The sequence below is a fragment of the Pholcus phalangioides genome, unplaced genomic scaffold, assembly GCF_987345545.1.
Source record: "Pholcus phalangioides strain wild (caught in Gottingen) unplaced genomic scaffold, Ppha-v1.0 ptg000007l_1, whole genome shotgun sequence".
Classification (NCBI taxonomy): Eukaryota; Metazoa; Arthropoda; class Arachnida; order Araneae; family Pholcidae; genus Pholcus; species Pholcus phalangioides.
Genome location: NW_028301600.1, coordinates 42,783,310 through 42,796,600, shown reverse-complemented (window position 1 = coordinate 42,796,600; position 13,291 = coordinate 42,783,310). Strand labels below are relative to the sequence as shown.

Below are 13,291 nucleotides of genomic sequence, written 5' to 3'. Positions count from 1 at the left end.
GAAAATGATATTTACGAATGCTGCATCTGTAGACTTGTTCTAAAATTTGGAAACATACAAATTATTTCAGTATGATGCATGTTACATTATATATTAACCAATCTTTCCTTAATTTTCATTCCTATGAATTTTTCTCTTCTGTGACTAGGAGAAGGCAAGGTACTGAGATAGATGCCATTGATGATATTACTGGATATTCTCCTACCGGTCCTACTTCGAGCCCTCCAGAAGATCATTCAAGGTAATTTACAAATTTCTCATACGATAATGTAGGGGAGACTGAGAAATTCAATTTTCTGGATGTTATGCCAAAACTGATATTTGGAAAGAAAAGTGATTTGCCTCCTCTGGGAATGGAACCTGACCCCTTGCATACCGGGCAAGTGCGCTAACCAATACAACAGACACACACTTTCAATTCCTTATAACATGCATTAGTAGTGTGAAACGCCTAGTGGAGTCATAGCAGCCTCCCTTAACTACAGCAATCATTGCCCCAGTTGGCATTTTTGTATAAAGAGATGGTGTTTTTTTTTATATATATAGTTGTCAGTTCTACTCCATTTTCAAAATTTATACTCCAAAAATAAAAGTTTGGTGCTCCAAAACGGATGGGGGGTGGGGGGGGCCTTACATCCCTGAATATAAGATGTCTGCGATATAAATCGTTATAGTTTCATTTTGGGATCCTAATATCGTTATTTGTAAACCAGTGGGAAAATAAATAAAATATGGTTTCCCCCTCTCCCACCACCATCATTTGTCTACAAAACTTGGAAAATCAATGAAGAGAAAAAAAAACTATATTATTTACTTTTTTCTGGTGAGGCATTTTCGGTGGGAGTGGGGCAAAACAATCAAATTAAAATGCTGAAAAAAAGTTTGAAAATTGATTTCTTTTAACGTCAAATATTTTTTCAGGAACAACAACAAAATTTCTCTGCAAGAAATTCTGTATGCTTTCTCTCAAACTTCAAATAAACCAATGTTGTAGGTCCTGTTTACCCTGTGGGATGTGTGTAAACTATGGAAGCATCAGAGTAAACCTTTTGTTCTCGCAACATAGATTGAAGCAATTTTTCATATGCCTTGCAAGATTGTAAAGTGTTAAAATTTGAATTATTTTAATTTAATTTATTGTTCTAAGTTTTTCTTCTTTCAATAATTTATTTTCCAAGAAAAACTATTTCGCATAACTTAAAATTTTATAATTATTTTCCAAACATCTGTTCCATTGCTGAAAAAACAACTTAAGAATTACCTATTTACTGTAAGCAACATTAACAACCATTTCTGAAAGACTACGATAATATATATATTATCTGTATTTTATACTTTTATTGGTGTTTTATACATATAGGCTTATACTGTGCTTTCTTTTTTTGATTTAATAATTGACAATAATTGTATCGCAATAAAATTTAAGTGTCTATCAGTATGGATTATGCCCTTCATGGATTTTGTTTTTTTTTAATATTAATAACAGTAATATAGAAGTGGAAAAGCTTTCCTTCAAAGCAAAGACTACTAAATTATTGTGAGATAAAATAGATATTTATATTAAAAATATGAATACCTAATCAATAAATAGCATTAATAATTTTCAATCACTTAGAATGATGTCATCCGATATTCTGGTAACAATATGCAATAGTCCTCAGACGTTCTGATGTATGTTATTGTCTGGATACTGTTCTTTGGGTTCTTGAGTACTAGGCCAAGAAAAAGAATTGAATGAAATTCATTGCAAACAGTATATTGAAAGAAAACCCTTATCAACACTTCACTTAAAGCTTATAACTTGATAATTTATTGAAAAAGTGTTGATAAAACTAGAAGGATGAACTATTTATACTGAAGATTTAACGCATGTTTTTTTTCTTTCATAATAGGTTTCAGCAAAGTAATGAATCCAACACACTTGGTGATTGCTCAGGTTATTCTCCTACTGGTCCTTCCCCAAGTCCTCCAGAAGAAGATCGCTCAAAGTAACATTTTACATTCCAAAATTCCTATCAACAGTTTATCAGATTTTGAATTGACTTTTATTTGTTTTATTCTTTCAAGATTTTATTGAGTTTTCAAAGTATAAAATCTATTCCTTAATAAATAAACTACTAGGTAATTTTTAATATTTGACAAAAAGTTCTTATTCAGTATAAATTGATTAGACCATTCTTTGTTTGAATTCTTTTAAAGAAAAAGACAAATATTTCCTAAATGTGAATGTTTCATACAGAGCATTGCTTGTTAGCTGAGTTGCTCTGAGTTTAATTGTTCTACATGGAGGTTGAAGCATAGTATTTTTTAAAAAGATGCCACACTCTCCCTGCTATTCTTGTGAAATATAGAACTGAATATAGACTTCAATTTTGGAAGAAAAATTCTACAGCCTCTGTGTTAAATCAAATTGCAATTCAGATGAGTGCTGTAGTTCACTAAGCTTCAGAAGCACATCTTTTTTTTCCTTTGAGCTATGTATAGTGAAATCTGTATAAAATGTAAAGTCAAGAGAGATTTTCTGTTCCAGACAGGTTTCACTTTTATAAAGGTGCGCCTTGAAATATATGGAGTGGTTTATTTTTGCAAAATAGTCTGGGGAGTCTGGCTTGAGAGGAAGAGGATTACTATTGTTATGATCTGTAGATGATACATGGCACGATTTGTTTGACTCTCAAAAATATTGATCTGTTGGCGACAGCAGTTAATACCGGTTTAGCTCAAAGACATGCGATTGGCGGAGAACATTCCAGAGTGTTCCGCCCCTCCAGACAGTGGTGCCACAAACCTGGCACTATGAAATAGAAATTTGTGGAATATTCTTTTTCTCAAAGTTTTGACCAGAGCTATAAATAGGGAGGCAATCACAAGAGGAGAGACTGGATGAAAAGTCATCTGTGATTGAACTTTGCGAGAAAGTTGTTAGCTCTCTGATTAGGTTGGAAATATGTGTATATTGCTGTTCTGTGAATAAATCTGTTTGTCCGTCGAACCACTTCTTGTTTTGCAATCTCGAAGTCGTGTGGAAATTGTCCGGAACACTATTTGAAATTTAGTAAAAGCTTGTTTAGCATTTCATTTATGATGGAAATGGTGATTGACTTAGTGTTAGAAAACCCTCCTATTTCTTGAAAAAAGTTTGATAATTTCGGGAGAGTATTACGCGAGGGAAACTGTAAATTATTGTTCACAATTTAGCGATACAGTGTTTTGGCTACTGCAGAGATTTTCATTCAGTCTAGAGATGGCCACCAGCAACAAACAAGAAACGCGTATTGAATATGAATGCAAAAATGAAGTTCGTAGAGGTGTAAAAAGGCAAAATTTAAATGTTGCAGATATGTAGAATCTTTCTTTCACAAACGTTGTTGGTTTGAATTGACTTTGATCTCATTGTCACTGTTTTTTAAAAAAGTATGCAATTTCCTCATTTTCACTTTAAATACAGTGAAACTTACTACACAATGATACTCGATGTAACGATATCATTTACCACAAGAGATCTTTCTATAACAATATTTTTTTGAGGAGTTTTGAAACTGCTATTAAAAAAATATTTTATACTTTGCTCAAAATCATTTTGAATATGATTTCAAACTTCATCACTTGTTTTCCTTCAAAAAGGCATCTTATAACATCAATATTTAGCACTAAAAAAATCATTGAAAGCTTAAGTAAGTTATTGGTACTGCTACTTTCTGTGTAAGACATGAAAGTGCAATGCGGTAAACTTCTGTGCAGGGACAATGCATCTTAGTCATAAATTTGATCACATGCAAGGTCAATTTTGCTTCTCGATATAACGATAATCCCTCTGCAACAATATTTTTTCTCGGTCCGCAGAATATTGTTGTCGAGGTTTCATTGTATTAAAAAAAAAAATTCATTTTTGACAAAAGTAAATGGTAATTCTATTGCTATCCAGGAGGTTGTTTTATTTTGAAGTTTAACTATTAGCGCATTAACTATGAAATTTCAAATGTATGGTAATTTGAACAGCAAACATGAAAAAATTCAAAATAATAATATGCATGTCTGTTTAACAATTGTTGGTTTATAGAAGTTAGGATGATGTTCTCAAAACTTAAGTTTTGTAAACAACAGAAATAAATCACTGCGTATATTTTTATGTGCATCTGTATAAAACTGAAACCTTTCTGGAACGGAAAATAATTTCAGTCTCGACCTATCGTTTCATACAGGTTTCACTGTATTTTGAATTTTTCATATTTTTTGTTTCAAATTACAGTCGATTCGTGATAAGTCGAACTCCGATAACTTCAATATCTTCCTAAGCCGAAGTTTTCACTCAGCTTCCAGAACTTTTTCTGTATTTTAGTGTTAAAATTTTTCCCTCAACTGAAAAGTTTCCTTTTTTTTTAAGTGGAAGTTTTCAGGAATGAAATTTGAAAAATAGCATTTAATAATAAGATGTATCATTAACAATAGAATATTTAGGAATAGAATTTAGCAGATCCATTAGTCTGCTTGCAAAAATTTAAATTACTTTAGGTCAAATAAGAAAGAAAAATCAAGAACAGTATTTTTTGACAGAAAATTAATTTTGTATACATACTTTATTTAAAACTTGTTTCATTTATATGACTATCATGTATACGGCAGTTTCTATAATACAGTTGTATGTCTAGTGTTTTTCTAAATATTCTCATTCAGAAATCAAATATGATTAAATTAGAATAACTTTTCAAATTTCTGTATCTCCAGTAGTTTCACATGTTTTATTTAACCTATATTTGTAAAGAGCTGTTATTTTAATGAATAACTTTTTCCCACTCTGAAAATCAATTTACCCCAACATGTTTATCGTATTTCTTTTTAAACGTGTCAATTGTGTTAGAATTTACTACCTCCGTGGGCAAGATATTCTATTTATTAACAACCCTATTAAAGAGAAATTCCCTGTGATACCATAACCTAGAATTGTTTTTTACCAATCAATGCTGGTGTCTTCTTGTGAAAGCAGTCGATTGATGGTGTACTAATAATTAGTGATCCATCCTGTTGAAAATTTTGATCATATCTCCCAGACACCTGCGTTCATCAAATGTAAAAATATTCAAGAAATGAAGTCTCTCTTCATAATTCAAGCCCCGCATGCCAATAAGGACACGCAGCTCTTCTCTGCACCCCTTCAACCAAATCTATGTCCCTCTGTAGGTATGGTCTCCCAAACCTTACAGCATACTCCAGTCCAGGACAAATCAAGCCTCGGAAAAGTGGAAGAATGACTTCAGGAGAACGCGAAGAGACCTTTTTGAAAATGAAACCGTACATTCTATTTGATTTTTTTGACCACCACTGAACAATGTTCAAAAAACGTAAGCGACTCATCAATGGGAATTCTGTATTCGGTGACCTTAGTTGCATCCAGGATAGTGATGCCATTCAACTCCTAAGAGAACAGTGGGTTGTTTGAACCAAAATGAGCGACCACTCATTTGTTAACGCTGAAATTCATGCTCCATTCATTTGCCCATGTTCCAATCCTGTTCAAGTGGAACTGGAGCAACTCCCTATTGCTTTGATTCCCAACTACCCTCATTAGCTTCACGTCATGATAAAAAGTGAAAAAAGTATGGGGCCCAGGACACTTCGTTGAGGAAATCCACTAGTAACACCTTTGTAATCATAGAATTCCCCATTCACCATAACCCATTGTGATCTATCTCTGAATCATGATTTTATCCAATTCAGCAAGTTGCCCCCCAATCTTGTGTGAACGCTTCAAGAGTTTACCATGTTGGATCCGATCAAATGCCTTCTGGAAATCAAGGTGAACAACATGTACATTTTTGTCCTTACTCAAAGCCTTAGTCAAAAGAAGCAAAGGAAGTTAGTTACACATGACTTCCCCTTCTTGAACCCAAGCTGATTATCCGACAATACACTATTTTCATGTAGCCCCTTCACCAATTGCTCTTTGATCATTTTTGAGAGGAAGCTTGTCAAACTTACTGGATGATAATTGGACACAGCCTCTCTACTACCCTTTTTAAATATCGGAACAACATTAGCAAGTTTCCAATCCCTTGGGACGATATTCTCAGTAACACTACTCCCGTAAATCTGTGCAACTGCCCCCAACAATTCATTAGTACATTCCATTAGGACAGATATCATCTGGTCCTGGTGCTTTGCTCGCACATACCTTTTTTAAAAGATTTAGGACCTTCACATCTTGTACTTGAAAATCTTTGAGGATTTTATTACTCCGTGCAACACCCGTACATTGAGTATCGTATTCTCTATAAAAAGCGATGCAAAAAAGTCATTGAAAGCACTACACATATTGCTTTCTACCGTAGAACCTCCTATCGAGAGGGGCCAACTGTCCCCTTACATTTATTATTGCCGTATCTAAAAAATGATTTTGGGTCGGAGCCAGTGTTGTCTGCCAACTTACACTCAACTTTTTTTTTTACTATCCCTTATTGCTTTCTTCAACGCCTTTCTTTTATCAGTAAACAATGACAGGTCACCTCGTCCACTTTTATACTCTCTGAATGCTTTTCTTTTCAATATAAAAGTTATGCACGCTATCCGTGAACCAGAGGAATCGCAATGTACAAACTTGTTTTTTTTTAACAAAGGGAATAATTCTGTTCAAAACAGAAGATCGGTTTGTACTAAATACAAATACACAACGAAAATTAAAGTTGAAAGCAATAAGAACAAACGCTTGTCTTACAAATCCACAATGGTTTCGGATATAACTACCGCTATTGGTTGTCTAGCAGAGCACGATAAGAACATGTCCACTCCCTACCACGGCCAAGACAAAAATAGCTTTTAAATTGAATTACATGTAAGGCTAACGCTTTAAGCCAGACGCTTAATTATGCTTTTCGAATTTGCATACACAAATTCAATGAATACAATTACAATGAATGCAAACCAGTGAATACAGATATTGTATTCACTTGTTTACATAAACTTAAGGGAAACACATGATTTCAACAAATTAAAGATTAGATAAAATTTTTATAATGTCATAAAAAATGTTTATTAGAAAAATGTTTTTATATAATTTTCTGTGAAAAAAATCTGTACTTCATTATACGATTGTACTATCAAAGTTATACTGAGAAAACAAGTCTATAAATTTTTGGGACAAGATGTATATCCGTGATGTATGCTATATATATTTAGACTATGTTATAAGATTGTTATATACAGTAAAACCGACAAGTCGTCACCATGTTATCGAAAAATTATGACGGCTTAAGCGGGGTGACGACTTAAGGCCTGTTTACACGAGGCAAGCGCTTTAGTTGGTAACTTAATTTTTAGTTGCCAAGTACGATACAATGTATGCATACGATAAGGGCCGTTTACACGGCTTTAGTTGGCAAGTGCACAAGTGATTTAGTGGTAAGTGAATACGAACGGTTCTATTTTTTCCGGTTAAGTAGACGTATGCGCATGCGCCAGTGGGCGTGACCTGCCGTGCTGGAGGGGTCATTTTGCTCTCTCACGGAGGAGTTTATTTTGATCTCAAGCATTCATGCTCTGTCGTCTCCTGAAGTTTCGTTAGAATTCCGTGGAAATATTGGATGGTGAGGTGGCCAGAGGACACAACCTTCAAGTTTGTTGAAAAATATCTTTGCCATGAATGTTTGTTGAACTATTGAAATGAAAATTACGTTAACAAACAAGCTAAAAATTATTCGATGTTGGAAAAAGCTATGGAATATTCTGTCGACGTGATGTCAGGAGTTGAAAAAAATTGATTCAAAAATATATATCAGGTGGGGAGGATTTATAAATTAAAAACTGGAAGGGGGCTTTCGAATATTTCTCTCGTCCAGAACGAATTTGCTGCCATCTGTTGTAAAAATACATGATCAAATATTTAACATAAAGATGTCATCTCTGTAGATTAAATTAAAAAATAATGATTTCGAAAATTTGGAAATTTTTGTTTAATGAATTTTTATTATTTAATTTTTAACCCTTACAATTCCCTACAAATGCCAAGAACCTTCTCCCGTATTTTCGGCTTCCATAATTCATAATTTATCTCCTCTTCAACTTCGATTAAAATATCATATAATCGATATTTACAACTTAGAGGAGAAATAGAGAAATCTTATATTTCTTCTCAATGACTTACATAAGTTTATAATATGCTGTGTATTCTTTTTTTGCCTGTGACGTCATCTCTTCCCCCCCCCCCCTTACGTGGGTGGCAGAGGCGAAAAAAGGGGACAAGCAAACTGTTTCCCTTGCGTGACCTACTTCTTGCTCAGTGTGTTGCTCTCGCGCAAGTGATAAAAAAGTTTCCCCTTTTTTATTGAATAAATTTATTTAAGTGCATAAATTTATATTCTTTAAAAAAAATATCATATAATGTGGCTCTGTACACAGTATTCTTAAGTTCTACCTGATCATCTTCATCCATCGTTACGAAAGCTATGAGCTTTAAAAAAAGCACCTCTCTGAATGCCAGATAAATAAAAAAATTATTACTATTATACTCCCGCGCGTTGCCTTTGTTTCTCTCCGTGGATTTGAGTAGACTGAAGCGCGCATGCATTAACTGCGCTCACCTCCGTAAAAATTATCCAATGAGCGCGTACTTACTACTGATTGTGTGGACAGTTTCAAGAAGAATCTGTAAGTTAAAATTAAGTTGCCCACTGAAGCACTTGTCTCGTGTAAACGGGCCTGTAGGCAAAGTACAGTCAGTTTCAATGTGCAATATTATGAAAATCGTATCAATTTAATTTAATATAGCATTTATCAAAATTACAATATTGATAAAATTTATAGATAGCAAAAGAAAAAGTGATAGTTTTTACTTTTCTTGATCTTCTATTTAACTTAAACGTATTATGGTAAATTTTTAACGTATTAAATTTTTATTTTAGACTAATCTGAGCAAATGTTAGTTAGCTTTTCTTTCCAACAGAACTCTGTTGTACATTTATATTACACATACATGAAATTTAATTTTAGTGTTTTAATTCTTTATCAGCAGTTCATGACTTAACTACAAGGTTGCCTCGAACACAGGATCCAATTTTTACTTGATCGGATTATCCATTAAGCAAAATAAGCACATGCTTAGGGCGTCAGGAGAAAGGGGGCACTACAAAAAGTTATCAAATTATATATTTTTTATTAATGTACAATTTTTTCTCAGAATTTAATCATTCGGTAGAAAATCCTCAAAGATAATATTGGAAATAAAGGTATTTTGAAATTCCTCTTTGACGCAAGATGAAAGGCATATGCTATTTCTATAGCAACTATATATTGAAATCTCAACTTTACAGAAGCTAATAATATTGCAAATTAGAGTTCACGTTAATGCTAAGTTTTTGGTATCAGATGTCACAAAATTTCTATGAAGTTAGACTAGGGCATTCTTAACGGTATTATAGGCTCCAGAGACTTATGCAGGTAGTGGTCCCATACCCTCCAAATGACAATTAAAAAATTAAAAATACTTTTGTAGAAAGAAACGAAGGTTCCTTATAATCTGAGGTATGTTTAATTTTTCGAGATTCCTGCTCAAAAAACTCTTTTGGTTTTTGCCAAGAACATGTTTTGTTTCAATTTTCTTAGGAGTGTTAGTGGTTTCAATTTGAATTGAAGAGGATTCTCTCCATATCTCCATCCATGACTAAAAGGGTCTTGATCCCTATGCCAAAGTCTTCGCTAGGACCTCAGGCCAGAATTTTTAAGAGATTCCTCTATAGTAAATTTATAATTTAAAAAAATAAATTTTCATATCAGGTCCCCAGCACAAGTGCCCCTGTTACAAAGAGGACATGGATCTTGGCAGCCCTAATTTAATGAATTAAGCCTGTGAATCAAGAATTGTAAAGCTGAGAGTAAGAATGAATACATAGGTCTGAAGAAACAAATTAAAACGATTTCATCAGATAAGGAGTATAAATTCCGGCCGTGGTGGATCGTGTGTTTTTTAAATTTTTTAGTGCACAATATGTATGGTATATTTGCCATAAAATAAATATATGAAGATTCCCTTTCCCCGAAAGTTGTTTTCTATTGTTTCTTGGAGACTCAGTTTTCGGTAATCTGAGGTAGTCTCGGTTCCGTTCACCTTGGATTACCGAGACACTAGCCTACTGTACTGTACTTGTGGATAATATTGTGGCAATGCTAAGGTTCGGTGGTGTCTCCGGAAGGTTTGGGAAATTCTAAAAAGGGGTTAATAGGAGAAAATATCTTTGAATGTTTTTAAAAGACTAAACAAAAAGTAAATCTCAAAAGTCAGTTTTTTTGTAAAATGTGAGAGAAATTCCAAAATGTACATTTTGGCAAATTCACATACAGTGATTGTAAAACAATGGTTTTTTTCTTTTGGTTTTTTGTTTTCCCAATTGATAGATTTATTAAATAGATAAGAAATATGGTCAGCCTGGGGAGAATCGGCAATATCCGATATTGTCAATTCTCACCAAAAAAAAAAAAGCTTAATGGGTGAAGATAGCCTGAAAGTAAAAATTATTAGCTTTTAAACATAAAAAAAATCACTGAACTATATCCAATAGTATGAAAATGTGGGTGGCCACCAAAATTACTCAATTGCTCAGGACCTTCAAGCGTCTTAGCCTTGGGGGGGGGGGCAAGGAAAAATAACATTAAAAGACCAACTTTGGAAAGAATGTTTGGTTTTTCAACAAAGGTGTTTTGTTTAAATTTGAAGCCCTAAATTAGTGAGGGTCCATACAGAAATGAGGTCTAACTCGAACAGTCCCCTAACATTGCAAAAACCTTAGTCAACAAATGAATTTCCCCATCGTAACTTTCGTTGCTCACACTGTTCTGTATTGGTACATAGGCTTTTATGGTGACTTCCAACCATATGGCAATGCTGTTAACAAGCCTTTTTTTTAAAATGGGTGCTATAAAAATAATCTGTTCCTTCTCTATCATCTTTTTCGTGGTGACGAGCTTACCGAAATTAGCGACGAGTAAATGAGGGTTTAATAACATTGTCTAAGAAAGCTGGACAGGCCTGAAGAAAAACGATGACTTAACCAGAGTAACGACTTATTAGGGTGATGACTTAAGGAGGTTTTATATACTGTATATCTAGAGTGTAAGTTATATGTATCCAGAGTAATTATATACCATAAGGAGTTCACAACTTTTCGTTATTTTGGCTTTTTCCTGCCTTAATATTAACTCATAACTAAACTTGACCTCAAATAACTGTTCATCCACTCTTGCTGAAGATAGTTGAATATGTTTCAAAACCGAAGGTACAACCATTGCTGAAAAAAGAAAGTTCTTGTCACAAACTGGTTCCACAATGTAGGGTGACTTTGTGATATGTATTTTTAATACAAAAATCATAGAAAATAAAAATATTAGTAAAAAGTAATACCAAAAATTTTTATTTAGAACTTTTGTGACTGTTAAACATTATTTATTGTATTATTTATTTCATTTTCAAGTACTTGTTATTTACATTTTCATATAACTTAACTGCATTCTCTTGTATAGGCCTGAGGCCAACAATATTGTATAAATAAATAAAATATCAGGCACATGGAAAATACACTTCCCAAGAGGCGTAGGTGGTTGAATTGCAAACCGAATTCAATTTTTTTACATAATCTTGTCTGGCTGTGTGCGCCCCTTTTAGTTCTTTTTCCCCCATTACTGAAACCCTCTGCTGTTCCTTCAGTAATGATTCCCGCATACAGTGCGCCCTCAAAGTTAACAACAAACTGGTCTCTGTCTGCTCGTTCCAGCCAGTAGTGAATTACCAGTGTTGCCATTGATCTTCTGGGCATTGATACTCATCTCTAGAAGGAAAGAGATGCCAGTAACCTATTCTTCAGAAAATTTGTTATCCTGAACAAGATCAGTTCCTTTAAGAATGAGCTTGAGCTTTCTTACATATTTTCTCAGTATTTTAAGTTTTTTGTGGTTGAAAATAACTCTTTTACTGCCTGCAGAGCAATAGTTTTTAATGTTAAGCAAACATAACTCGTACATCAAGCATTTTAATTACTATCTAGTTACATAGCTTCAGTGCCAAGAAGTTCAGTTATTGAAATAGTGATCTGTATTAATCATTCATAAGATGTTTTAAGCTTCACAGTAGAAAGTTTGAAGTTTTCGTTAATTTAAAACTGTTAATTTCTCTAGAATGAGCTGTGGCAGTAACATTGAGCAATGCAGAGCTTCATTGAGTGATATCTAAGTTGCAGCATGTTCTGCACTATCATATTGTGGTGTTTCAAGTCCCTGTTACTCCCGAGCTTAGCACTAGATTTTAAAAAACAGAGAGCCACAAAGTCACCCCCCCCCCCTTCTTGCTGTAGCTGATTAAGCTATAATTGACTTATTAGCTGACAAAATGTTATGATAAAAACTATAGGAAAAAACACTAGTTTAGCTGAATAATAAGTCAATTATATAACCACACAAAATTATTCACTGTAGATATGATGGTGAAACTGTGGAATTATATTTTCCTTGCATAATTTTCAAATAAATTATAAAATTTTAATTTCCATTAGGAGATTTTGCCAAAGTAACGATTCCGAATTGATGATTGATTCAGCAATTGATGATTTCTCCGGTTATTCTCCTACGGGTCCCTCTCCTAGTCCACCCGAGAATCATTCAAGGTATGTTACATGCAGCCTAATGCATATTGTGGCACCTTTTGTCATTTTAATTTATTAGTATGTGTGTTTTTTATGGCTGAATATTTTTGTATGGATGATTTGTAAAAGATTGGCGAAATTTTACAAGGTAGTAAAGTAAAGTATTATTGGGTGTCTACAGTCCCGGGAAAGTCACGGAATGAGAGAAAGGTCACGGAAGTCACAAAATTTTAGTCAAGGTCACAGATTTTTCTATTCTCCAGAAATCTGTCCCCCCCCCCCCCAAAAAAAAAAAATCTAGGCTTCGGATAAAAAAGCATTGCCATTCAATATTTCTTTTCTTCTCTCTCAGGTTTTATTCTTTCTCTTTTGCCCCGGAGGGATGGATGAGTGAGTACCAATAGAAAAGAACAATGCCAATATGTAGCCACCCAACATTGGGGCAGACAATGTATGGGTGGGGCAAAAAAGCTATGGACTGATGAATAAAAAATAACATTTCTTTTTCTTTTTTTGCTTGTCCAGACCTTTCAAAATCTGTAATATTCCCCTAAAGCAGTGTTCTCAAGATCACGTTATAATTCCTAGACTGGGAGGAGACTAATAGACCATATGGCAGTAGGGAGTCCTCTTGGGAACAATATTGGTTTTTCGTAGAAAGGACATGATCTCCC

General features: G+C 33.9%; 1 protein-coding gene across 9 annotated transcripts in view; it reads left to right on the top strand.

Moving 5' to 3' along the window:
* HUWE1 (HECT, UBA and WWE domain containing E3 ubiquitin protein ligase 1) overlaps positions 1-13,291 on the top strand; it is a 564,154-nt gene that overhangs the window by 383,997 nt on the left and 166,866 nt on the right. For all 9 annotated transcript variants that reach the window (XM_089233267.1, XM_089233272.1, XM_089233273.1 and 6 more), the window contains 3 exons: positions 149-241; positions 1,893-1,988; positions 12,528-12,638. In XM_089233267.1, the coding sequence (XP_089089393.1) occupies positions 149-241; positions 1,893-1,988; positions 12,528-12,638 (300 nt within the window). The remainder of the gene's footprint in view (positions 1-148; positions 242-1,892; positions 1,989-12,527; positions 12,639-13,291) is intronic.